The sequence below is a fragment of the Drosophila sulfurigaster genome, chromosome X (assembly GCF_023558435.1).
Source record: "Drosophila sulfurigaster albostrigata strain 15112-1811.04 chromosome X, ASM2355843v2, whole genome shotgun sequence".
Classification (NCBI taxonomy): Eukaryota; Metazoa; Arthropoda; class Insecta; order Diptera; family Drosophilidae; genus Drosophila; species Drosophila sulfurigaster.
In genome coordinates, this window is record NC_084885.1 from 17,405,333 (window position 1) to 17,432,432 (window position 27,100).

Sequence of the window (27,100 nt, forward strand, 5' to 3'; positions counted from 1 at the left end):
AAAGAGAGAGAGAGTGTGCAAAAGAAAGAGAGAGTGCGTGTATGAGAGCGAGCGAATGCTGAGTGCTGCATTGTTGTTCTTATTGTTGCATTAATTATGACGCTGTTTATGATGAGCGCGCATTCCGAGCTGCAAGTGGAGCTCAGCCAGCAGCAAGCAGCACAAATTACACATGTGAATGGATGGAGGAAGGAAGGAAGGGGTGGAGGAGCAGCTGTCACCCACAGTCTCTAGCACATTCACACTCCAAATTGCTCATTGCCATTTTCATTTTTTGGATGCCCCATTAACATTCGGTTCACTTTTTGCCATTTGGTCGTCGTCGTCGTTGCCAATGTTAATGACGTCGCCAAGTGCTTGGCAACAATTTTTCTAATTTTGCGATTTATGCATCGTCGTTTACAGTTCGATTTTCAGCAATTAGACAATTACTGCTAATTATACCTGCTGCCCATAGGGTAGAAGGGTATTATAACTTTGAGTCTTCAGAAAATGTAAGGAACAGGCAGAGGCAGGCATCTTTCAACAATCGAGATGATATATTATGGTATATTTTGAGTGTAGTACTATATAAATATACCAAATGAAACATATGGTATATTTTTAGTATTTGTTGGTATATATGTATGTATGTATAGTATATACATACATGGTATATTTTGAGAAAGGTCCTATATAAATATACAAAATAAAGCCTTTGGTATATTTTAGTATTTTTGTGGCACTATATTATATATATATTTTTATATATATATTTTAGTATTTTTATGGTATATTTTTAGAATATGGTTTTACTGAATATGGGTAGCGGATATTTCACAGCCGAGCACACTCAGCTGTATCTTTCTCACTTCTTTCCTCTGTTTGTCTGCTTGTAATAAGTCAAATGACTCATAAACACTGTCAAAAAATAAAATGAATTCTGCATAATTGGTTGTGGTTTTCTTTTATTTCGCTGCTCTACAAAGTTGCAGCGCTTTAGTCATGCCAACTACTAGATGTAGTAGGTGCAATTTTATCACTACTAATGGACAGTGTGAATAATGCGTATTAGTCAGCAAAAACAAAGCACATGATAGGGAAATTGATTTTCCAACTTTGGAACTTGAGTCTTTCAACTCTTTTGTCGAGGTCGATAAATCTTTGCGAAATGAAAGTATTGTGCTCGCCTTAAACAATAGATTGTAAAACCATTTAATGGCCAGTGTGTCTTCCTGAGTTCCATTATTCATCTACCATTTTCCGGCCTGATTTCTCACACACACACAAAAAGAGACTTCAACTTAAATGCGTCTGCTTAAAGCTCAAGTTAAGCAACAGCAAAAAAAAAAAGTGGGGAGCCCTAGTAAAAAGTCGTTCAACTTGCGAGTAGAAAAATGGAAATAAGAAAAATGAATTGAAACGAGTTGCGTTTTTGCATTAGTCACACGACAGAATTAAATGTGAGTTTTGGTTTGGACATTTTTTCTTTTTTTCGGCCAAGATGAAAAACGACTTCCTGTTTTGTTGTTGGTGGCCTCGGCTTCTGGCTTCTCTGGCTGCTGACGCTACAACTGGGGCGTCCACTATGCTGGTTTCATACTAAATAATTACAAATTTTAATTAGCACAAAATCTACTACGCGTCATATGCAAAAGAAATGGAAAAACATCACCAGACGGCGGCACAATGCACAAAAAAAAAGTACGACAAAAAAGAAAAGCGAACGTCGCCCAAAGTCTCAAAGCCAAGCGGGCGGCTGGCACACCGAGCACTTGTTGTTGTCCCCGAAAGAGGGGGCAACACGCTGCTCCCCCACTCCTCCTCCTTCTCCACCTTCTACTTGTCTTCTTCGAGACTAGGCAAGGCGGACGCTAGTTTGCCACTGGGTAGAGAGAGAGAGAGAGAGAGATGGAAAGAGAGAGAATGGAATTGGAAATGGAAAAATGTTCCACGTCTCAACTCAACGCGTCGCGTCGCGACGCTGGCAACATTGAACGAGATTATTTTTAGCTGTAAACAAACACACACACATGCACGCACATACATGTATGCACACTCGCACACATATTACGCATACGCCCCAGAGCACGTCGCAGTGCTTCGACTCACTCTCACTCGTCCAAATTTGAAGCGGGACCAACGAAATTAATTTCGCCGGCTGTCATAACACATTAAAAAGCTAGCCAAAGAAACAAAAAACCAAAAAACAACCATCAACCAAAATACAAAATACTAAAAAAAAAAAAATACACTCACTGTCTTCACGCATTCAGATTACAATTTTAGGTGCGTTTTTCCCTAATGTACGCTAAAAAAAAAAAAAACACGAAATGAGATATATATAAATAGAAAATTGTATTTTCTATATGGCAAACTAATGAAACCACAAAAGTTGATATTTTATTATAGCCTTGAAGAGGGTAAAAACAAAATATAATTATAATGATGAGAATTCCACTTGAAAAGGTCATTTCCATTTGGATGTGATTAAATCACCAAATGTATTCCGATAGGTATTTACAATGTATTTCTCTAACCTACGACGTGTAATTAACTCTTTAATGTTTGCAATAAGAGCGAAACCCTTATCACATGACGACGATAGGGGTTCAACATGTTGTGTAGCAACTAGTTGTTGTACGACGATATGAGAAATGTCCACAGCTGTGTGTCCTTGTTACAATGCGATGTGCAGGTAACCGTAACCATGGCTAAAAGCAGCAGCTACAAGTCCCAAGTCCAATGATGAGCCGAGAACGACGTAATCGGCTTATAGGGGCCCGCATGGTTAGATTGATGTAATACTAATGACCGTCCAATTTAGACTTATTCTCTGTGTGAAAAAAAAATTACTTAATGGATTTCAACAGAACGAATTACTTAGCTGCTGTAAAAGCGAATCAATGTATATGTTTCGATTGTATTTGCGGGCCATTAGTCAACTAACCGATTGTTGACAACCAGAGGTTAACAAACATATTCAGCAAACTCTTCTTCACTTCTTGTGACAACAAATATTGTAGTTGAATCGATTTTTAAAATCGAATTAGTTAAGCAATTTACTGCTGCTGCTGCTGCTGCTGCTGACTTTGCATATGCCTTGAACTTTGTTTATTCACTTGCAAAGTGTTGGGAATATATTCAGAATTGTAGAAAGTTTATTGCTTTTATAATGAAATCATTTATTTTAGATGATATCTGCATAGGCGAGCATACTTAAAATGTGTACTGTGCCATTGGATTCACGCACTCACTCAGTGATTCACACTCGCAAACTGACTGACTGACACACACACACGCAATACTGACGCAATTTAGATAAACAAGAAATGAAATTTGGGTTAGTTGTTCTCATTGTTGTTGCTGTTCTTACTGGAAGAAAAAAAAATGATGTTGGCTATTTTGTGCCGTTCTAATTGTGTTAGACACATTGCTGAGGCGAGGCAAGGCGAAGCGAAGCGGCTGGTTAATCAACTATGAGAAACTATGAACTTTTTGCTGCTCCACATTTACATATGTATGTCTATGTATGTGGATGCCATACGACTCGCACAATAGTTCACTTTGCATATTTCTTTCGCTCAGACTGACATATTTCTGTATACTCTACAACACATAACTTAAATGCATAAAGAAAGGCCATAATCATGATGGCCCTAATTATGATAATGTGTTGTTTAACAAATACTTGCCCTGGGAATATTTTAACCCAACCGAAAGACACAGAAAATATATTATAATTAATTCAAAGCAATATATTTTACTTGAATAATAAATAATAGCTTAAAAAAGAGTTGCGACATCTTTGACCTCCACATTTATTGTACTCAAATTATTACAACATTTCATTTTTTATTTTTGTTGCTGCTGAAAGCATCGATTGACAATTCTTTTTGATGTATCATTGCCTGTCATTTATTTCGTGGCAAAATATAAAAAATACACTTAAATTAAATTGCTACAACATTTGAAGTATCATCAGACCTTTTTTTTTGTGGACCACATCTAAAATGCAAAAAGGACAATTCCAAGTAATTTTCATGGTAGAGAATTCACCTTTTTGTGTTTTCGTTTTTTAAGATTCATATGCATAAATATAATTTTCTTAGCTTGCTTTGTTCAATTTATTCGTTTTGATTGAAATGAAGTGCACTGCAAATAGACAAGTATCTAATATTTGGTTAAAGAAAATATATATTTTTGAGGCTCCCAAAAACAAAGTTGACTGACCTGGCACAAAATTTTGACTGGCCAGTTGCCAGTTGCCAGTGGTCGGTGGATTGTTGGATTGTTGGAGCCCAGTTAAGAGTTGGGTCCAGGACGAGCTTAATCGGTTTTTAGGGGTCGCCTCTTTTTATATACATATATATATATATTGCAAGAAAATCAATTTTCAGCCTCTCTGACCCACATCATACTCGTGCACATAAATAAATATTTAACTTGACATGGCGCATGACACAACTAACGGAGGACACTTCACTTTGCCAGCATTACATCGAGCACAGAACATCATCATCTCTTGATCATCATCGTCGTCGTCGTCGTCGTCGTCATCGTCAGAGCAACCGGCAATTGAAATCCAAAACTGAGTCACGCCTGTTGCCGCCCATTCCGGGTTGCCCAGTGCAAACAGAATTTCAAAGAGCCATGAACACCACAACGAGTAGCCACATAACATACAATAACATAACACACACTCTGTGTGTGGACTTTTCGAAAATTTGTTATTTTTTCCTTCGGGTGCCGAATAATTGCGTGGCCAAATGGGCGCACATTTTATATATTTACACCTGAATTGAGCAAAACAGCACAAATGCACACACTTATAGAATACAAAATACTTACATACGTGTGTGTTGTGTGTGTGTGTTCACAAGAAGATCTGCTCAAAATTGAAATATACAATTGAAATTGATTGCAACAAATAAAAATAAAAACAGTGTGGAGAGCACACAATGTAATTTGATTTTGGTTGAACGTATTGTTTAACTTAGAGAAATGATTATTTTTGAACAACAAGTGATAGCGATAGATAACTTTGCGTTGCTTAATATTAACTTAACAGCCACAGGGTATTTACTTCTTAAACTCACTTAGCGACAATTCATTTAGCAGCAATACAGCAGTCATCAAAAGTGAGATATAGAAAATGACTCTTAGCGGCACTTTGTTTACCAATCACATTTCATAGATAAAAAAAAACTAACTAAAAGAATTAAAACTATTAAAATTGGTTGTTTTTGTAAACAATTTTCTAATTAAGAGCATATTTTATCAGTTGCAGCTAAGCGAGTTATAACAAAAGTCACTCAACCGCACTTTGTTTAATAGATAGAAAACTAAACTCAAGGCGTAGTAAATATAAAAAAATTCGTATTGCTACACTCAACATCTTTTCGCTTAAATATTTATTTTATCAGTTGCAGTTAAGTGAGATTTGAAAGGCGCTTAACGGCACTTTGATTAACAGTCACACAGCAAAGATAGAAAATTAACTTAATGTGTGAGAAACTATTTTTTGTCTCAATAAGCATATTTTCACTTAACATCCTTTTGCAGTTAAGTGAAATATAGAATAAGTCACTTAGCAGCACTTTGATTAACAGTCACACATTACGATAGACTAACTAAGGAAAGAGTAGAGATAGAGATGCTGCTTCACTCATCATCTCTTTGCTGAAATGCCTATTTTATTAGATGCAGTTAAGTGAGATATATGTAGATGCATTATATTTGCTGCATCCTCAAACACTGGTTAGGCCTTTTCACTGCCTTCAATATTATGCGACACTTGGTATATCATAAGTGATTATCGGGTTTTGTGAACTGTTTTTGGAAAGCAACTGATACTGATATTTTTTTATGTTGAATCATGCGTCGAGTCACAAATAAATGACTGTTAGAATTCTCACAAACGTGCAACGCTCAAGTGTTGGCTCATCGCCGAAGACTGCGACGGATTAAGCTTATCGTGAATGTTGTGTTTTGTTGTTGTTGCTTTGGTTGTTGTTGATACTATTTTCGAATGCGAAATAACATATGAAAATAACTAAGGCGGGCTATATCGCATCGCAGCTGCGAATAATTGGGCCGATAAAGCGTTGTCCCCAGAAGAGGTCGGCGTTGGTTGCTTTGCTTATCGTTGAGCGGTTTTGGCCCGCGAATTTTTTGAAGGCTTCGGCCGAAAACTATCCGCGGCAGCATAAAAGCAAAGTGTGAGTGAGGTGAACGATTTGTTGGTTTCAATTTCGATTTCGTCGCCCTCTGGCAAACCGATAAGAGTCTTTGTTGGTGTTTCTTTTTTTTTTCTCTGGTACCTGAACAACCCGCTGTGCTCTTGTTTCGTTCCATTTTTTTGTTTGCCGTAGCGAATGCCACTGAATGACGACGCAATGGCGATGACTAATGCCCCCAACTCTCTGTCATGCTGCGATAGTTGAGGATATTTTTGTATTCGTTGTATGCTCATCTGTGTGTGTGTGTGTGCGTGTGTGCGTAAGCTTTTCATTGCCCCAAAACATGCTGGCAGAGAGACAAAGTGACGACATTAAGTGAGACAACATCATCAGTTTGAAATTGAGTTGAATATATAGAATGCAACTAAAACTGTTCTGACTTTTGATTTGATTGTATCGAAAGCCGTTTATTTTTACCTGCCTCAATTTCAATTTAATTATAAGCCATAAAACGAATAACTCAATTAACTCATTTCAATTAATTGCACATTGCAAATATCATAAAGAGATACAGAGGTCAACGACGTCATAAGCAGATAGAATCGACGACGGTTTCTGGCATGCCTCTTGGCCATGAATTGTGACTTGAACACACACAGCGCATAATCCATCGGCGTCGACTGCCTGCCACCCACGTCTCTGTTTTTGTTTCTATCTGTGGCTGTGGCTGTGTCTGTGTCTGTCCTTGGCCTGCCCTCACCCACACACTTGCTGCTTCGTTCAATGCAACGCAATGCACATTACATAAGAATTCAATTTCCTGCAGCTGAAATCCAGACTCGAGACAACTACAAGCAACAACAGAAGAACAGCAGAACACCAGCAGTAGCAGCTACCAGTTGAAAGGTTGCTTAATGCACCGGAAATGCTCTTCCCAAAAGTCAGAAGCGTTTCGTTTCAGTCAGTCGCTCAGTCTGTCAGTTAGTCAGTTCAGTTTCCCTGCTGCGTTTGCATGCTCGTCAAGCGCCATTTTCAGGTGGCAGCTAGCGAGTCAGCAAAAGCAACAGGTGGCCACAGTATTTTGCATTTAATGTTGTGCCATCAAAATGCACTATTCAAATAAATATGAACATATTAAAATTCCAATTCAAATATGTAATGCAGTCTGTCTGCTTCCGCTTAACTTCCAGCAAGAAACAATTAATATTTTAGCATTTGGCATTTTATCAATTATTTTCATGAGAGACTTCAAAGAATTTATGTCATGTTAAATACTTAAGAATTGCATGCATAATTTGTTAAATAATAAGTACCTTCAAAGGCTTTTGAGCAAAAATAGAATTAAAATGCCATAAATTTGATATAGAGTATGGTAAAATGCCTGTTCTCTTGTTGCCTGTCACTCTCCGCTCTTCTTCTCTCTTGGCTTTTCTCTGTTTATTTTTCAATAAACGGGTCGGGTTTTTGCTTGTCGGGTTGTTGGGTTGTCAGGTTGTCGTTGCCAAGAGTTCCCTTGCAATTTGTTTCAATTTGATGGCCAACATTAATTGATGGATGTATGTGTCCCTGTCGAGCATCACTTGTGTCTTGTTCTCGTTCTCGTTCCATGTTTGGTTCCCTCTTTTTCCAGCTTTTGTTGTATCTACCTCACTTATTTGATGTGCACTTCGTTGTTGATTTTACTCTGCGTTTGTGTGTGTGTTCTACCTATGCAAAGTAAGCCAGAGTTTCTCCTCTGTGAGTCAGTCAGTCAGTCAGTGGGATACCTGCAGCATAGGCCAACACACTCACCAGTAAAATCCTTAAGCAAACACCAGAGACAGAGTCACAGCCAGGCATCAAATTCCATATCCTCTTCATGACGATGTCTCCTATTTTTTTTTTTTGCTGTCTCATATCTTTCTATCATCTGCGTGTGCTCCATTTTCCTATTTTTTTTTTTGTAATATGTACTTGTATTTCTATTTTATTAGAAAGAAGAGAAAGAGCAAAAAATAAACTGAATGTCGCTTCCTACTTAAAGGCTCCAACTAAGCTCTGCCTTTTTTATTTTTGTTTGCCTCTCACTCACTCAACGGATTGCATTTTACGTGTGTCAGCATGTGGGAGGGCGCATTAAATGAATTGCTGCTGCTGCTGCTGCTGTGCTTGTCGTGGATTAAGACCACATCACAATAGCTAAGCCGCTTAATTATACAAACTTGATACGTCGGGATATGCAATCAGGAATTGCTCATCTCACGCATCAAATTCATTGCTTCCGCTAAGAAATTCCATAAAAATATTGTTTTAAATTGCAGTAGAATAAACTGACTCGAATATATCCATCGTCCATTTCACATTTTAATTGGCAACTTGACAGGCTTTTCACCTGGCATTAAAGTGCCACCTTTGCAGATGTCAATTTGCAGTTTTGGCAACTGCAGTGAAAACATTGGATTGACAATCTTAATTGTATTGTTATTGAGTTTGCTAGCTAAAAGCAACTGACACTAACTAACTTAACAAAACATCTTAATTACTGGAGTTTTCAATTTCGAATGAGCGACATTTGACATTTTTCTATTAGGTGTGACGCTTCATAAAGTCTAAACTAAATCGCAGCTAAAAATAAACTTGTTTTTCCTTCTTATAGGCAACTATTTGCAAATTAAATTTGGTTTTTAAGTACTTCTCTACTTATTGATTGTAAAGATAATTTAAAGTGCTTCTTTTGTGTTTCTATAAAATAAAGTTTTCACTAAATGTCAGCCAAATGTTTTCATTTTCATATTCGCAATCTATTTGAATATTAAATTTGATGTTTACGAGTAAGTAAATGATTTTAAAGATAATTGAAAGTGTTCCTTTTGGGTAATTATTTTTTTACACCCACTGACTATATGACATATTTTGACCTCTATGGTATATTCCGAATGTAGTACTTTATTGATATATGTATGTACCAAATATGGCATTTGATATATTTTTAGTATTTATGCGAAATACCTCTATGGTATATTTTAAATTTAGTATTATATTCCAAATATATCATTTTGTATATTTTTAGTATTTACGGTATATTATTTGGTATATTTAAAAATAATACCGAATTATTTTGCTTTTATTCAAAATGGTAGCGCGCCGAGCACACTCAACTGTAGCTTTCTTACTTGTTTTTAATAATGCACTTATGCTAGAAATTCTTTTTTTAAGTTTGCTGATTTATTTTGCAAGCAATACGAAACTCGTGTCTGATGCAATTCAAAGCGTATTACTTACGTGTATACCGTATACCTTGGGCAACTTTCGACAGCATTGCCAGACAGCAGGCTGTGATAGATTCTAGGCAGAGTTGGGTTTGGGTTAAGAGGATGCCAGCCAACATATGCATATGACTCTCTGTGTGCGTGTGTGTGTGTGTGTGTGTGAGAGAGAGAGAAAGCTCGGCTCGTCAAGCGTTTCCAGTTCAGTGGACTTTAAAGTGATTGTGTGACATTAGGAACGGGCCAAAAGGGTAAAACCGTATACAAAAGCAGAGTGTATAACGAAGGGATGGCTCTCTGCTCGGGTCAGACGAATTTTTGGCCAAAATGATTATGTAAATTATGCTCTTTTTTGTTGAACTATATGTATACTTGTGCTCTAATGATGCCTCTTTTTTTTGTTTGTGTTGCAGCTGCCAGTACTATGTGAAGACACATCCTTGGGTGCTGGCATATCAGGGCGTTATCACATTCTTTGTGCTGGCCAACTTTACGCTGGCCACATTCATGGATCCGGGCATTATACCCAAAGGTATGTAGCGTGCTAAATGGTATCCAGCGTCATCCGCACAGCCTAAACTTGACTGCATTCTAGCCTCGCCCGACGAAGACTGTGAAGAGGAGTTCCGTGCACCGCTCTACAAGAATGCCGAAATCAACGGCATCACCGTCAAAATGAAATGGTGTGTCACCTGTAAATTCTATCGCCCGCCCCGCTGCTCTCACTGCTCTGTCTGCAATCATTGCATCGAGGTAAGGACTTCAATTCCAACTTCAATTTTACTTCAACTAATTTCTATTTCTATTCAAAAATTGTCTGGTTTGTTTTGCAGACATTTGATCATCACTGTCCGTGGGTGAACAATTGCATTGGGAGACGCAACTATAGATTCTTTTTCTTCTTCCTCGTCTCACTCTCCATCCATATGCTGAGCATATTCTCGCTATGCCTCTTCTATGTGCTCAAAATCATGCCAAGCATCAAACAGACGGCGCCCATTGTCGCGTATCCTTTTTACAAAAACAAATCAAGAATATTCACAACACTAATCACTAATCATTTAAAACTATAGGAAAAGGAATCAAATTTCAAAGCAAAATCAAACTTATTTATCTGTTATTTAATAATCCAATTATTTATGATAGTAGATAGATGATAGAGTTAGTGTTTAGCATAAATATATAGCAGAATTTTGCATTTAATTCATCTTTTTATAAAAACTTAATATACATACTTCATCAGTTAAAAGCTAAATTTTTAGACCTTTAAAAAAACGATGCTTCAGCTTTATTTGGAAGTAAATTTATGACATTTTTAATGTAAAGCAAACTGATTGTGACAGTTTATTTTAGTTAGTCAAAAGGTTTTGATATTGAAATATTTTGTGGAATTTATTCGTTGAATGCTTGTTTTAATTCATTAATTTATAGGAACTTGACTAGCACATTTGTTGACACAAAAATGTAATTCAAATTTTAAAATGTTACTTGAATTCGTTGTTTTCCAATTCTCTTTTTACGAATGCGCAGTTTTGCATAGTTCGCTCGCGACTAAATCTATTACGAAAAAGCTCATTTAAAATGCTCTTAGATCGCACTGTTTACTGCAGCTGATGCTAAACGAAGCGTTTGCAGCATAAACCATGAGGTTTTATGTATTTATAACGTATTCAATTGCAGGACTTTATGCCAAATGAGAAGTAGTAAAGTGATTAGAATATATTTAGTTGCATAGCTGTTAGTTTCAAAGTGAAAGCAACTGAAAGGTTAACTAACAAAGGGTAGAGCATAAGCTCACAATTCTTTCCAACAAATTGGTTATACTTAACTCTAGCGAATCTTCTTGGATCGCCACAGTATGATACTGATGGGCCTTGTCACAGTGCTGGCAATACCAATATTTGGCCTTACGGGCTTCCATATGGTGCTGGTGTCGCGGGGTCGCACCACAAACGAGCAGGTGACGGGTAAATTCAAGGGCGGCTACAATCCATTCTCACGTGGCTGTTGGCACAACTGTTGCTACACGCAGTTTGGACCCCAGTATCCAAGGTATTATTATTATTATTCGTATTATCGCGTTATTTAATTGAGTTTAATTGATGTTCCGTTTTGTTGATTGATTGAATGTAAACAGTTTGTTGAAGCCAAAGAAGTATGCATCGAGGAGATCACAGACACAGAATCAAGCGATAAGCACTATTTGCAACGATCGGACCAATCAACAGACCAACTCCGGCAGCGGCAGCGGAGCAGGAGCCGGCGGCAATGGCAGCACAGCCGGCGTAGGCGTTGGCAGCGGCATGCGCGGCACTTCGGTACAATATTCACCCCGCTCCTTCTATGATACGAGTCGGGAGAAGCGTGGAATTCAGGTAAAGACTTATATGGCCGAGGGCAATGGTTATAATCAGCGGTCGGGCAGCACAACGCTTTATAGTAAGGTGGGTAACATTTTGCAAACCAAAACGAAACATTGCAGAAATTGCTATGCAAATTAAATTCTATATACAAATTAAAGAACAAAACAAATTGAACTCTATATAACATTTGTATCTACTCTGTCTTATCACAACTATTCGTGTAACTGCATCTGTAAATGTAACTGCATCTGCATCTGTAACTTTAGTCGAGTGGTGACTGAAACAAAAAACAAATTCGAAACTGCTGTCGCCACTTGTTGCCTTTAAAAACCTCATATTTCAATTTGTATTTAATTGTTTATCTTTATTATTATTATGATTATTATGTTTGTAACTGGTTTTAGTTTGTGTATGGTATTTATTTTTATGTTGTTTGGCTGATTAATAACCCCGTTTTACATTAATGATCAGTCAGCTGCCAAAATGCTTTTGCTTTTAACTTGTATTTTTAACCCCATAGCAAACATGAGTGTATTCATAATTGTACATGCATGTCAACTAAATCCCCCTTTCAATCTCCTTCCGCCTGCCCCCCGAACTGTATATTTAACGCACAGTCATGTAATTCGGCTTGATATCAAAAACTCTGGCTCTCCCTCTCTCTCTCTCTCTGTCTTATATCCTTGCCAAATTGCAAGTTTTGCTGCATTTTGCCAAATCAATTTATGTTTCCGTAATGCTTTCTACCTTTTTGTGCCGTGCTCGATGTCCGCGACCGACCGACAAAATTGTGACAAATATAATATGTAGTAGTGGTTATTACCCAATAGGCCATGCTCTGGTTTACCCTCCAAATAGTGGCACACACACATACACATCTCAAACACACACACACACTCATCACACGACACAGTTATAAAATGAAATGCACATTCTCATTCTATTTCATTCTATCGCCATAGCTGGTGATTTATTTCTACTCTCATTCTGTCTCTCTCTATTTTGCTATCTATCTTTGCCCCTCTAATATCCTGACTTTGGTATATTTATCTACTGAGTATGCACTTGTGTAGTTTGCTGTATTAACTTTGTCACGCCCCGCAACGTTGAGAATATTCTTCTATATTCTAGAATTCTAAATGTCCGCTTGTCTGTTTTGTATTGAAAACAATTCCAAGATTATTTAGAAAGACTTCTTCTAGATGTGTTGCCCATTATATATATTTGTTATACTATATGTAAAGTAATATTATAATGTAGGGTTTTCGAAAACATATTTCAATATAAATATTGTTCAAAGTGTGCACTATAAGTTGCTGCAAAATACATTTTATTATTGTTAGTTTATTCATAGCTATGGTCAGCTTTTAAATATTAATATAAATAAAATCAAACAGAAATACTTCAGACCAAATATGTGCAATTGATTTTCATTTTTATGCGTTCGAAACGAAAATATCGAATATTTGTATATAGCATTGAGCTCTCAAGAGTTATGACCATAGCTATGAATAGATTTTGAATATTAACCCTGCATTTAATTAAAGCTTCGTCCGGCCCAAAATTCTTTCTTTTTTGTTGTGAATGTATAGCAGACTATATAGACAAATACACACATATAATTTAATTTCAATTGAGTTTGAGTTTATTTATTGCGATGCTTTTGACAAAAATAAACACGCTTCTTTTTTTTTTTATCTACTATTCGTAGGTGCATTACTAAAGGCCCACTTTGTTGTTTCGTTTTGATTTGCTTAGTTTGGTTTTAAAGTTGATTTGATTTGATTTTGAGTTTCACAGTATTTTGAATTGAAATTTGAATTTGCATGCACGCGGTAAAGAGTTGTGTTAAGTTTGTTGTTTGGGTTAAAGCTTTTTGCCTTATTGTTAATCGGCTCGTTTGTTTCATTGGATTCGTGCTGTATATTTACTCGCAGACTGTTGTGAATCTAATGCAAAAAAAAAAAAAAAATAAAAACAAATTAAATATAGCCAAGTAGCATTTGCAAAAGAAAACATTTTAAGAATTGGTCCAAAAACAAAACTCTACACTTTCTGCAAGCACCGAAAAAGGTAAAAAAAAAAAGAATTCAAAAAAAAAATGAACAACATATATATTTATATATAATTGTATTATGTAATTCTATGATTTAATTTTTCTAAACTGATTATTCATATTGATTGATAATGATTGACCTAGTGATTGACTTGATTTTTCTACTCGCTTTTCCTCTCTCTCATCACAAATCAAATTATGCTCTCTCTCTCTCTCTCTCTGTCTTTGTGAAACACTTTCTCTACCTTTCTCTGTCTGTCAGACTTCTTTATATTTGTCTTTACTCTCTTCTCTCTCTTTTTTAACAGCGATTACGCTGAGTATCTTCCAAGTTTCGTTAGAGAATTTCGTAGCTCTCTCTCTTCTGATTTATAGAGTCCTTTATGCAGTGCATTTGCACTTTTGATACAAGTTTCGTTTAGTTTTCACACACACACACACATACACTGTGCGTTACACATACTCTCTCTCTCTAGGGACGGGGCGGGGAGACTACCAAAGATTTGTCCCAAAACGCATTCATTTGTCCAACAAAAAAAAAACAATAATGAAAAACACAATTTTTCGTTTTCGTTTCGTTTCTCATTTGGTTTCAAGTACATTCCGAATCGATCAATCGTAACTACTCGTAATAAGGTTTATTGCGCACGTTTTTTTTTATGTTTTGCCACGCCCTTTTTGGCCCCTATTTTGGGGTAGAACTCGCATTGACTAATTGTTGCCATCCAACAAAAATTGTGTGTTTCTTTTTCCGGTTTCTGGTTTCCGGTTTAGCTGTCGCCGGGTCGCGAATGCTCGGACACGGATCTGGAGCCGCCGCAAGCGTCACAGAGTCAAGACTGCGAGCCGACGCCGCCGTTGCAGCGTCACAACTCGAGCAACTTTTACCTGCCGCAAGTGAGCGACACGACGCCCGGTGGCATCAACATGGCCAGCATGAACAACGGCAACATTGCCAGCGGTGCTGGTGCACCAAATTCATCCACACAACCAGGCGGTGGCGGTGGCGGTGGTGGCGACTCGCCTCGCCATCTACGCATGTATCATCCTCGACACAGTCCGCACGCAAGGCCCAGGTGAGTGACACACACACAAATTGTGGGCAAATTTGTCCGCAGACACACAAGCAAACAACTAACATAATGTCATTTGTTTTGTGCAGGGGCCTGGATCCACAGCGAGGCTACACGAGTGACGCACTCTCGCCGGACCATCCGGGTGCCGGGTATGTGGTCAACGGTGGTCAGGTTGGCGGCGTCGTTCAGGGTCAGGTAGCACAAAGTCAGCGTGGCAGCGGCGGTGTCGGTGGCGGCAATACCACCGCCACGCCCACCATGCAACAACGAATCAAGCCACTGGGCGTGGCCACGCCACTTGTGATGGCAAGTCCAGTGAGAAGGTAAGTCGCAAGTAACTCCAAAGATTACACTTTCGAGTCGCCTCCGCCTCCACCGTCGCCTTCAAATTCTATATCTTCCACCCTAGCTATTATACTACATTTTTGCTCTGCTTATTCGATCAATTGCGCTTACAATTTTTGTTGATTGTCCAACAAATGCATCAACACACATCTCCTCTCCTTTCTCTCTCTCTTCTGCTTACATTTTTGCCACATTTTCCAATTTCGAATTTCGTATTTTTTGTGCTCAGGCTGTAAGTATTTTCTGTTTGTGTCTCTCTCTCTCTCTCTCTTGTCTAATTAATAGTAGTACCTCTGCCTTCGCCTCGCCTCCGCTTCCGCCCACAAAACTTACTGCTCAATTGCTCTGTGTCCATGTTGTCATTGTGTGTAAATTGCCTTACTGTAATTTGATTGTTGCAGCCAAATCCTTCCTCGTTCCGCTTCTCTTCTGGCAAGCAAAAAATTTGACCTGACATTTCAGACATTTACATATCGATTTCTTTAAATAGTGGACAAATCACAAATTTCGATTACAATGCTACAAATTGATGACCACAACAATTGAATTTGAATTTGAATTTGAAATGATTTTCTTGCTTAGTTTGTCAATATTATTAAGTTGACGACACTTGACGATTATTTGCTATAATTTCCATTAAATTAAGCCACGAAGCAGTTTTTAATTAAATTGTCTTGCCTGTTTATGTTGTATAGGTTGCTATGACGAGCAATTAATGAATTACCTTTCATAGGCAAACATAGTCAGTGCTCAATAAACTCAGCCATGAAAGTTTCCGTCTTTTTTTTTAATTGTGAGAACATGTGAAGCAATTTGAACAGAGCTGAATTATTTGCGATAATTGATTGATTTATTTTAGTTGACGAATATAAAAACGAAAGTAAAAAAAAGGTAAACTTCTGAACATGAATTCAGTGCGTTAGTTAATTTAATGATATTGAATTAAATCAATAGCAGATCATTTTAAATGTATGATAAAACTTTCTTAGATGTTTCCACGAAGTTGTCAAATATTTTACCCAGTACTTAATAGAAGAAATGTATTGCATTGAAGCGATGTTCTATACATTTCGCAAGTGCCACAAATTTTAAAATGACCGCTCTTAGAAACCTTTATGTACCTACATTTGACACGAAAATTATGGTCAGCACACCACTGAAACATTCGCCTATTAAATAAATTCAATTATTAAAGGGAATCAGATCCATTGTCTATTTCTATGGCGACAATATCCCATTCACATGTTATTCCAACTTGGTTTCAAATTTTGTATTTATTTTAAATTTTATTTGCATTTAAATTAATGTCATTTCTCTTCACGAGACTTGCACGCTTTCTTTTTAATTTTTTTAAATTTATTATTAGCAAATGGAGTTTCATTGTAAATAATTTGAAGAGTAGGCAACTGTATTTCTTTCACTGATAGAAATGATAGAAATTACATATACATATATAGATTGTATATGATATATACAAAGAAAATGTTATTGAATAAAACTAAATGAAATTACATACCATATTAATTTGGTCGCATACTAAAATGAAGCACATTGTAAATTTATATTAAACAAGTTTCATGAAGCTGAAAATAAATATATAAATTTCACTTTTGAATCAAGTGCTCTTCTCGGCTTTAGTCTATTTCGAACCCATTGTATTCTGAGTGCATCTGCCCTGTAGTTGTGTTGTTGTTGCTGCTGTTCATATTCGTTAATCATCATGTATGCTGGATGCATTCACTGCATGACATCGAGTGAGTTGGCAATAGAGACAGAGTTGACAGGTCGTCGAACTCCTCTTCAGTGCTTTTCATTTAAATTACACTTGAATAAAGTAGATAGATCTTTCTGTCTCTCTTTCGCTCGCTCGTTCGCTCTTTTTCATTCATTCGCAGGCTCACACCCTCTCTTTCGCTCTCGCTCTCTGTCTCGCTCATTTATGTGTATATTGTATTTTGCACACACTGCTTTTTCCCCATAATTTGTTTACCACACTTTTTAATCTAATTATTTTTCAACTTTTCTTTTTTCGTTTTCTTTGTAATTATGTATTTCTTTTTTTTTGTTGAATATATATTCCTTCTTGATGTAGTCAATACTCAAACTCTGAGAACAGTACTAATTCCTAGGCTTAGCTTACTATATAAAACAATAAATGAAAAATAAAAAACAGAAAAAAAATATTGAATAAAAAATGCAATACGAATTACGAAAAAAGTCTAATCAAATAAAGCAACAACAAAACAAAATTAGCAAATAGGCGAAATGTGACGAATATGAATAAAAATACTGATGTACATATGTGATGTATGTGATGTAATATGTAATGTATGTAGGACAGATAACAAACATATAATATATATATAGCTATATAGCCTCTCAGCCTCACAGCTTTCATTCGATTGGAGGTGAGTGTATTTTTTTGCATTTAAAAACTGAATTTTGATTGTTGATTTGTTGATTGTTTTGGTGCCGCAGTTTTCTCATTCTATATATAATACGATATCGTCTCAAATACAATAATCAGCAGGCTTTGCTCATTTATTCAGGGGATCTGGCTAACCCACAAAAAAAGAAAAAAAAAAGAAAAAAAAACAACCAAAACTAAGCTCATTCCATTCGACTCAACATAGACGCGAAAGTCATAGCTCTCAATTCATTTTCGTCAGATCCAGTAAATAATTTCAATACTCAAAAATAATCCAAACAAACCTAAAAACCAAAAAAAAATTCTGTCAAACAATATCACAGAAAAATTTATTGTATTAGTTATATCAACTTGTGTTCTCTCTCTTCACTTTTTCGTTTTTTTTCTTTTTAATTATAAATTCGTTTTGGCACACACACATACACACCCACCCACACACTCACTCTTACTTTGCAGTCACTCGTTAGAGGTTCATGAAGAGTTGTGCGTACTAAATAAATTTTGGGGTAACAATAAAAGAGTGAGATGAATAACAAGAAGATGACTGCGCAACGCGTGCATTCACTGGGCCTGATGGACAAGACGCTGCCACTGACGGTTGCAACGCCGCCTCAGTTGCGACATCGACGCCACTTTCATTTCAATGGCATGCACTTTGAGGCGAATCCATTGGCGTTGCACTTGGCGCGTGGCATCCAAGATGATGCTGGCGACACGAGACGATGGCCCAAGGCATACCACAACAACAACAACAACAATAAATCAACAGTGCAACAGCAACAGCAGCAGTCGGAGCAGCAGCTAAGTGGCAATGACAACGGGCACAACCGGACACAAAATTGGTGCGATGATGACAATAAATGGCTGAACTATGGCCACAACTACGGCAATGATTGCTATCGACAAAATGACTACGACAAGGCTGGCGGCGGCGAAGATGTCTACGGCGGCGACACAAATAATGATTACCATGACCACCATGACCATGACAATCAGCGTGTGCAACAAGTGATGGGCAAGGGCAGCAGACAGCAGCTGGTCGAACAGGATTATGCGAACTATAAATCGAACTCGAACTGCAATTGCAATTCAATCTCGAGCAACTCGAACAGCAATTTCGAAACGAACTCCAACTCGAACTTGCAACATCAGCAGCAGCAGCAGCAGGTGGCGGATATTTATCACAACTATGGCTATCAGCAGCAAAAGGATTACGAGCAAGACAGAGACTGGAAGCAGGAAACTGAACGGGAGCGAGAACGTGAACGTGATCGTGAATGCAATCGAGAGCAGCGACCGCGTCTTTATAATAGAGCTGCCTTTCGACCCTTTGGCCAGCAGCATCAGCAGCTGCTGCGTATGGCAGGCGGCTTTCGAGCCGCTGCACTCGCAGCCGCAACTGGAAATGGAAATGGAAACGGAATCGGAATCGGAGCTGATCAGCCCCAAATGGATTACATTACGTTGACCGGCTTTCTGCTTGGCTATCTCACATCGAATGTGCTATTCTTTCTATGCTGGTACTTTAGCTGGCTGAAGGGTCAGGTGATGCGTATGCGCAAGCATTTTCTCGGCCAATCCAATCTGTGGGAGTTCTTTGACTTTGAGGACACCACACGCTATTCGATGCAAACGAAACTGTTGCTCGCCCCCATCATACTCGTCTGCAGCATATTGTACTGTGTGGTCAATGTGCTGCATCTGCTGATCAAACTTGTGCGCGCCGATGTCCCGCGCACCGTTGTCGACCTCGTGCAGCGCATCGCCAAAAGTCACTGGCCCTAAGACCAGACGAATGAACGGGGATCTGTGACTCACTGCTGAGACAAAGGAGCTGGCATAAAAGCACCCGCAGGCATGCACTAAGAGGAATTTCGGAACACGCAGGCGCAATCAGACAAACTTCATCTTCGAACACACACTTATTTGATAATAAATTGATCTAGTTAACGTGTAAATGCACAAATTTTCTCACTTTGTTGTCTTAAATAACCTAAACGATTGTGTTGCAAGTTAAAACGGACTGGGTTCGTATAAGATTCGAAGTTTAGGAGGGGTTAGGAATCATGAGGAGGGAAAACAAAAGCGAACGAAGCAGCTGAACGTGTTTGGGGAACTACAATCCAAGATGGAGCCTCGATACTGAAACAAAAGAATGAAACGGATGTGGGAAAATAACATTAAGACAAAAGAACAATGAGAGAGGAATACTAGACAAGTAGATAGGACTTGGAACAGCGATTGAAATTAGGAAAAGACACAAGAAAACCAGAGTTAAAGAAACTAGGAACTTTATTGATGTTTATTTTATTACGGAACCGGACACATTAGATTGGGTAAAGAGACATGGGATTGAAACTGAGGACAGATGGGAATCCAGGAACAAAACTCACTTAAACATTCTCCAACCAAACACTCAAAAACATACTCACTCGATAACAAATTGATCAACCTAACATGTGAATGCCCTGCAGCTGTTCTCTGTGTGCGTGTGCGTGTGTGTGTGCGTTGTCTCTAATATCCTAACCGGGAGCAGGAATTGTAGCCTAATCCATTTTGCCATAACTCCTCTCACACACTGTTTTTATATCTCTTATCTTTGTCTGTGTCTCTCTGTGTGTTTGGTGTGTTGTGTGTCGTTGAGTTCTAACATCTAACTGCTGCCAAAAAGCTGCGCCTCTAACTGAACTCTCAACCACAAACACTCCACTCATCGCTCTCTCTCTCTCTCTTTCTATCTATCTCACTCTTGTCCTTTTAATCTCTGTTTGCAACGCAACTAATTCATGATATTCGTGTGCCCCACAGATCCAATCCAGGCACGCCGACGCAGCCGCGACGTCCCGACTTCATTGGCCTCAATGCGCAGGCCGCCCAACAGCAGCAGCAGCAACAGGCGGCAGCAGCGGCCGCAGCTTACTATGAGTACACGAGTGGGTTGCCGCCACAGCATCCGCAGGCGCCGAGCATTCAGCAGCAGCAGCAACTGTTGCTGCAACAGCAGCGAGTCATGCTGCAGCATCAGCAACAGCAACAGCAAGGTAAGCTTGCATATTGCTAGTTCACAGTTGCCGCATTGAAATGCATTTTTTTTCGTACCAAATATTGTCAAACTAAAAACAATTATATTTAAATTCAGAGTTTTTGAAAAATCTAGTAATTTATGAGTTTGTTTATCAAAGCATAACTCAATTCTTGGACGGAAATACAAAATTGCATAAAGAATAAAGTATGTTTAAATGCTAATAGTATTAAATTGAGAAAATGTAGGAAACTGCTTTTAACTTAGTCATTCTTAGGCAACAAAACATAATTGATATTAGAGCTATAATATTAAATGAATTATTTGATAGCTATCAGTATATACAGTACAGTATATTTAAAAGCTAATAGTATTATTATGTAGGAAATTGCTTACAACATTCTTAGTTTTGGTCAACAAAACAAGCCTGCTATTATAACTATAATATTAGACAAGAAATACAAAATTGAATATAAAATATAGTATATTTTAAAGCTAATAGTATTATATTGAGAAAATGTAGGAAACTGCTTTTAACATCAACATTCTTATCCAACATAACAAGCCTGCTTCTATAGCTATAATATTCGATAGCTATCATGGAAAATTAATTCATATTTAATAACCAATAAAAAAATTGTGGTATATATCTATATTGTATTCAGTACTATTTAAAATTGATAATCAAATTTATGAATTACGTCATAATTTAATTACATTCTTCTATCATAACGAGCTGAATTGTCTCAGTTTCTGTGACACAAACTACTAAAAATAAATTAGCTTAATTAAATAAAGTAGCATTTTATTGTATAAATTAAGCACTTAAAGTTGTTGCGGCTTAGTTGTTATAATGAATAAAATGTAGTTAATGGGAAAACAGACTAAATTCCGAATGTAACAAGTAAGAAAGATGTAGTCGTGTGTGCTCGACTGTAAGATACGTATTTTTAATAAAAGTGCGGTATTCATTTTAAAATATATCAATTTAAAATATCCCAAAAATATAGATTATACAGATTGTCAGTCAAAGCAGTCGTAGTAATGAGGAGTAGCGGGTATAAAGCAAATTTATTAAATACAATTACTTTGTGATGAATAAAATATTTATGATAAACGAGTTAATTGTTGAATTAATGTAGTACTAAATGGTAATGTCAATGAAACTGTTTTCCGAGGCTACAAAAAAAATGCAGCTAATGCGGCAAACGTGTTTTAGAAATTCATTCTTTTAATTGAATCAACGCTAACAACTCTTTTGTCCATTGCAGCATTGCAACAGCAGCAACAATCGTTGGCCCAAGCGGCCTACGGCGGCAGTCCGCAGCGTCGCTTCCTCTCCGAAGGCGAACTGGTTCGTCAGGGCACCGGCGGCAACGAGTTGTCGTATGCACGCTCCAACAATACGGTGGATAATATACGCGAGCTAGCTGGCAGTCCGCAGCGCGGCGTCTACATGTGGAAGGACACGTCGCCCGGCTTCAGTACGGCACCTGGTGGGAATGTTGGTGGCGTGCCAGCCTCGGTGAGCATGGGCAGTAGTGCGGGCACACTGCCAAACAGCAGCAGCATCTCGGCAGGCGGTGCGCTTCAGCATGGCCAGTATATCACAGCCGGCGCCGGTGGCCATCCACTAATCATGACGCATTCGCGTCTGCAGGACTATGCCAATCAACAGCAACATCAACAGCAGCAGCAGCAGCAACAACAGGCTGCCGTTGCAGCTGCCGCCGCTGCAGCAGCAGCAGCCGCTTCATATCATCGCTCGAATCCCACAAGTCCAACAACCATGCCACAGACTTCCGCTGCCCAAACCTATATCTTACGCTATGGCGGTGGCGCCACTGGCGCTTCGGGCAGCAGCGGCAGCATTGCCAATGTCGCTGCGTCCAACAACAGCAATGTCGGCAACAGCAATGTCAACACTAGCGGCGGCTATCAGCCACAGCTGCGTGGCGGCGTTGCCGTCTTTCCACCCAATCCGATGGGCGGTGTGAGTGTGAGCAGCGCAGCGGGCGCATTGCAACCGCAGCCATCGCCGCAAATCAAACGCAAGCAGACGCCAACGCGACCCATGAGCTTTGTGCGCGCCCTCGAGATGACGGACTCGATGGAGATGCAATCGCTGGAGCAACAGCAGCAGCAACAAGTCGCTGCCGCAGCGGCCGCGGCTGCGAATATGGCACGCAACAATGGCGGATTGCCGAGCGGCGTGGTGCCCACGAGTCTGGCCCAACAGAATGCAGCGGCTGCCGCAGCGGCGGCGGCAGTTGGACGCAGTGCAGCGGCGGCGGCAGCGGCACAGAATGCGGCGAGCGGCACACCGGATCGTGCCAGCATCTATGATATGAACTATGAGATCTCTGTATAACCCGTGGTTGTGCCCGTCGTCATAATGCCACCCGCCTCAGCAGCAGCTGCAGCCGCCGCTGCAGCAGCAGTACCGGCAACGTCGACGGCCGCCTTCTACGCCCAACAGCAGCAGCAGCAAGTTCACTACACAACTGATGTCGTGGAGCCGGCGGCGTACGCTTCGGTGCCGGTGCCCATGCCCTTGCCAATGGTGAGCAGCGGCAAGCAGAGCAATGGCATCAATCAGAGTCACCTCAACATCAGCAGCAACAGCAGCAGCAGCAAGATGCCAAACAAGCGCAAGTTCTCCACGTTCTTCTGAAGCAGAGTCACCCAAGCCCGAACCCAAACCCAAACCTAAACCCAAGCCCAAGTTTTGTATATAGTAATTCCCTCGATTAAGTTAATTTAACTATCGCATGCGCATTTGCTTATCTTGGGCGCGTTGTTGTTTATTATTTTATTTCTAATTTTATTTAAATTCAATTATTTTATTTTAATTTTTTTTTTATAAATTTAATTTAGTTGCATACTTTTAATGATGATTACAAATAGCAGAGATTTTTTTATTTAAATTTGATAATGCGAGAGAAACGAAACGAAAACAGTTTTAGAAATTGCCAACGAGAAGGTAAAAGGAATAGAAAAGAAGAGAAAGGAACTGAACGGATCGGAACGAGAACGAGAACGTTTATTTTGTACACGCTTTTAGTCTTTTTTACTGCATTAGACACGGGAAACTCGATGTGCTTTTATATTGTCAATATATAAATAATTATGGTAACAAATCTAATTACGAACTAAGTTAGACTCAACAAAGAAAACAACAAACCCACAATCGAGCAAATGTAATGTACATGTAACCTAATCAAATTGTACACGAAACTATGTATCAATATATATAGCGTATATATACACACACACACCCACACATATATATACATGGTATTATATATATATATATAAATTTATATTGCATCTAACGACTTGCGATTGCAGCTCGAGTTGGTGCTAACAATATTTGACAGCAAGTCGTGATTTGTTTCACAACGTTCTTTTCGTTTTTTTTTTGTTGAATTCTTTTCTTGTTTTTTGGCTTTTGTGTCGTCGTCCGTCTCTAATATCGTCCACACACACTTCTTAACTTGTATGTATTTGTACATAAGTCGTATGTATATTTATGTATTTATGTAACGTATGTCTAATGTATATGTGTAACCATGTATTATGTTAAGGCCCAACCTGTTTCAGCCCAGCATTTAGCCAGACAGCCAGCTAAAAAAAAGAAGAAAAAAAAACAAAACGCAAAAAAAAATGATAAGAAAAGATATGAAAAATCAAAAAACACTAAAGATATGTACTGTTGTAACACATGTGGCCCGTACTTATATCATTTAAAGAAATAATACTTTGTTTGTTGTTATGTTTTTAAGTCAAAACTAGGATTTATTTTATGCTCCACTCCGCTTCGCTTTGCCTGGTCCTAAGAACCAAGTTTCCAGTTTTTTTTTTCCTCATTTTCCCTCCAGTAGCTAATGTTAAAATATATTTGGGAAGTAGTCGCGAGAATGGTTGCGAGATTTTGTATTTTAGTTTGCAAAACAGATAAAAACAGCAGATGAAAGATAAAGATGCAACAAATTGAATAGAATTAATGTTTGTAATAAAGCTAGCAAGATATTATGAATTCAACAAGTGTTGTTCACACGCACAAAGGACGCAGATGAAGAGAAGGGCCCAAGAGAAACAACAACAACCTAACAACCTACCATATATGTTATGTATGTATGTATAACAAAAAAGAATACCACAAGAGTTTGTATGTTTGTGTATATCCAGCTCTGTATAATCCATGTGTACGTGTGCAACACAAAAAAAGAAGTAATATTTAAAATAAAGAAACAAAGAGTAAACCAAGCGAAACGACGAGAATTAATAGGCGATTAGAAGATGAAGTATATGAAGTATTTATTGTAAGTGTTTTTTGCTAACAAATATAAATAATATTAATGAATTGAAATTGAAATTGAAGCGAACATTCAAATACTTATGCGAACGACATATATATACACTGTATGTATGTACATTTAAATATATATATATATATGCAATTGTAACTGAAAGCGAAACCGAAAACAAGCAAATTGTAACAAAAACAAAAAACATTGTTTTAGATTTTTATACCAAATTTAATTAATGTCCAATCATGTTGTTTAACCAATATACATATAACAAAAAAAACGAATTCTATATGTATATGTATATATATTGATCCATATATATATATACATATATATGTATTTTCATTCAGTTATACAGTCAAATCGAGGATACTCAAAGAGTGTCTGCATAGAAGAAATGTCAACAGTTAGCAAATGAGACAGATGAGAAAAAGAAAGAGAGACAGAGAAAGAAGGAAGTAAAGGGTGAGAAAGAGAAAGCACAATTGCAACTATCACATTTGCGACTGTCACGCTCTCAATTGTTTTGTCATTGTTTTACCTTTTTTTTACATTTTTTTTGTGTATACTGTGTGTACTTTGTAAATTATACAAGTAATTAAAATAATTAAATAACATAAACAGCAAGGCAATTAATATATAATAAAGATAATAATGAAAAACATACGTACTACTGGTTTTTTTTATTACAAATTCAATCACAGATTCCTGTAAGGATTTGTCCAAGTTAGGATCAATTTTAAAATGCGTAATTCATTTTTTGTAGCATACTTCAAGGATTCGCGTATTGAAATTGTCATTATATTTTAGCTATAGCTCTTCAGGATCTGCACGGATTTCGAGAGGAAGTCCATATTTGATGTCACAGTTACCAACACTATCGCTTGGCATTCAAGGATTTTCAGGATCCACTTCAAAAAAATGCTGAAACTTTTCTAAGGAGGTGGTATAGAAAAATAGTCAAAAATTCCAATTTTCCGCTTTAACTCCATCATTTGAAGGACGAATTGGATATACTTTGGCAAATCTATAGATATTAACATACACATTCAGAATATACAACAAAATCCTTGGAAGTCCTTTAAACAGCTGAGAAAACAGGACTTTTTCGAAATTAAAAAACTTGCCATAACTCTAGAGTCCTTGACAGGATCAAGTTGAATCTAGTGTTAAACAAAATAGATTCAACAGGACTACGAACTGACCAAATTTCGTTGCAATCGTTTTATTACTTTCGGAGTTAGCGAGAATTTTCTGTTTTCAATGATTTTTCCATCGCCATGAAGACAAAATTTTACAAGTAATGGATTCTTAGATGATCCCATGTTTATTTGATGCAAATCAATAGATCAATCACAGATATCGATAGTAAAAAGTGCCACAAAAATGATGTGAGGATATGGTCGAGTTTGAAGCGTTTTTCTCTTAAGTATCAAATTAAAAATATTGAAAATACATATATATTATTATAATAGAATCTGATTAAAATTCAAATGAAAATAAAATATTTATTATATTCCAGACGCATATGAAATCTCACTGCGCAGTTGAAGATAGTGAAGAAGACTTCCTCGTCTTTTGTGGATCATTGAAGATCAATTAAGTGAAGTCAAAATAACTGTTTAATTTGTTGCAAACAGCAAGAACAGATGTTTGCAACAGTTCGATAGAGTACAATGAGATAATAAGCTGAAGTAGTTAATAGTTGAAACGTTTTAGTGTCTGTTCAGTTGATCAAGCATTTGAATGTCATTATGCATAGCAAATATTAAAGTACTAAACATATTTCTCTATTTAATGTATACATATCTATGAATCTGGTAGAAACTGAAAGTGTTAATTCCATTTAACGGCCATTAGTAATTACAAAAGATGCATTCTCCGAACACAGAGTTCAAGTTCCGGTTCTAGGGGTAGAAAAAAACCCCAAACTATGAGGTACTCCTAAATAAATTGACTTTGACATTGTAATTTCTGAGGCAATTTTTGTGTTGTACTTTGGGTTTAGTTGGGTTGCTCATTAAACAATTCACACGTTTCGGCCAGACACTTTCGCTGCTCAGAGATCAGAACAATACCTGGGCATTGTGT

General features: G+C 37.8%; 2 protein-coding genes and 1 long non-coding RNA gene across 6 annotated transcripts in view; 2 read left to right on the plus strand and 1 right to left on the minus strand.

Annotated features, from left to right (window-relative positions):
* Positions 1 to 25,675, plus strand: part of LOC133849413 (palmitoyltransferase ZDHHC8) — a 35,057-nt gene extending 9,382 nt beyond the window's left edge. Inside the window, exons 2-10 of one of the 4 annotated variants that reach the window (XR_009895372.1) lie at positions 9,820 to 9,938; positions 10,002 to 10,159; positions 10,240 to 10,412; positions 11,264 to 11,458; positions 11,544 to 11,850; positions 14,600 to 14,901; positions 14,988 to 15,224; positions 17,339 to 17,654; positions 20,483 to 20,620. Coding sequence is in view for 1 of the 4 variants with exons in the window: in XM_062285472.1 (XP_062141456.1) it covers positions 9,820 to 9,938; positions 10,002 to 10,159; positions 10,240 to 10,412; positions 11,264 to 11,458; positions 11,544 to 11,850; positions 14,600 to 14,901; positions 14,988 to 15,224; positions 20,483 to 20,715; positions 21,968 to 23,067 (2,824 nt within the window). In the remaining 3 variants the exon portion in view is untranslated. Of the gene's footprint in view, positions 1 to 9,819; positions 9,939 to 10,001; positions 10,160 to 10,239; positions 10,413 to 11,263; positions 11,459 to 11,543; positions 11,851 to 14,599; positions 14,902 to 14,987; positions 15,225 to 17,338; positions 17,655 to 17,724; positions 18,157 to 20,482; positions 20,716 to 21,967 lie in introns of those variants that run through there. The other 3 variants (XR_009895371.1, XR_009895373.1, XM_062285472.1) reach the window with 3 other exon arrangements.
* On the minus strand, positions 7,346 to 8,773 carry LOC133848269 (uncharacterized). The gene is made up of 3 exons (XR_009895243.1): positions 8,233 to 8,773; positions 7,953 to 8,122; positions 7,346 to 7,896 (listed from the first exon to the last, which is right to left on the minus strand). It is a non-coding gene; the product is annotated as an uncharacterized LOC133848269 (long non-coding RNA).
* LOC133849414 (transcription factor mef2A) lies at positions 18,012 to 19,632 on the plus strand. The gene has a single exon (XM_062285473.1). The coding sequence runs from the start codon at positions 18,200 to 18,202 to the stop codon at positions 19,457 to 19,459; it is 1,260 nt and encodes a 419-aa protein (XP_062141457.1). The 5' UTR covers positions 18,012 to 18,199; the 3' UTR covers positions 19,460 to 19,632.
* Positions 25,676 to 27,100: the final 1,425 nt, after the last annotated feature.

Coding starts and splice junctions, on each gene's coding strand:
- LOC133849414 (XM_062285473.1), top strand. CDS start 18,200: ATGAATAACAAGAAGATGACTGCGCAACGCGTGCATTCACTGGGCCTG.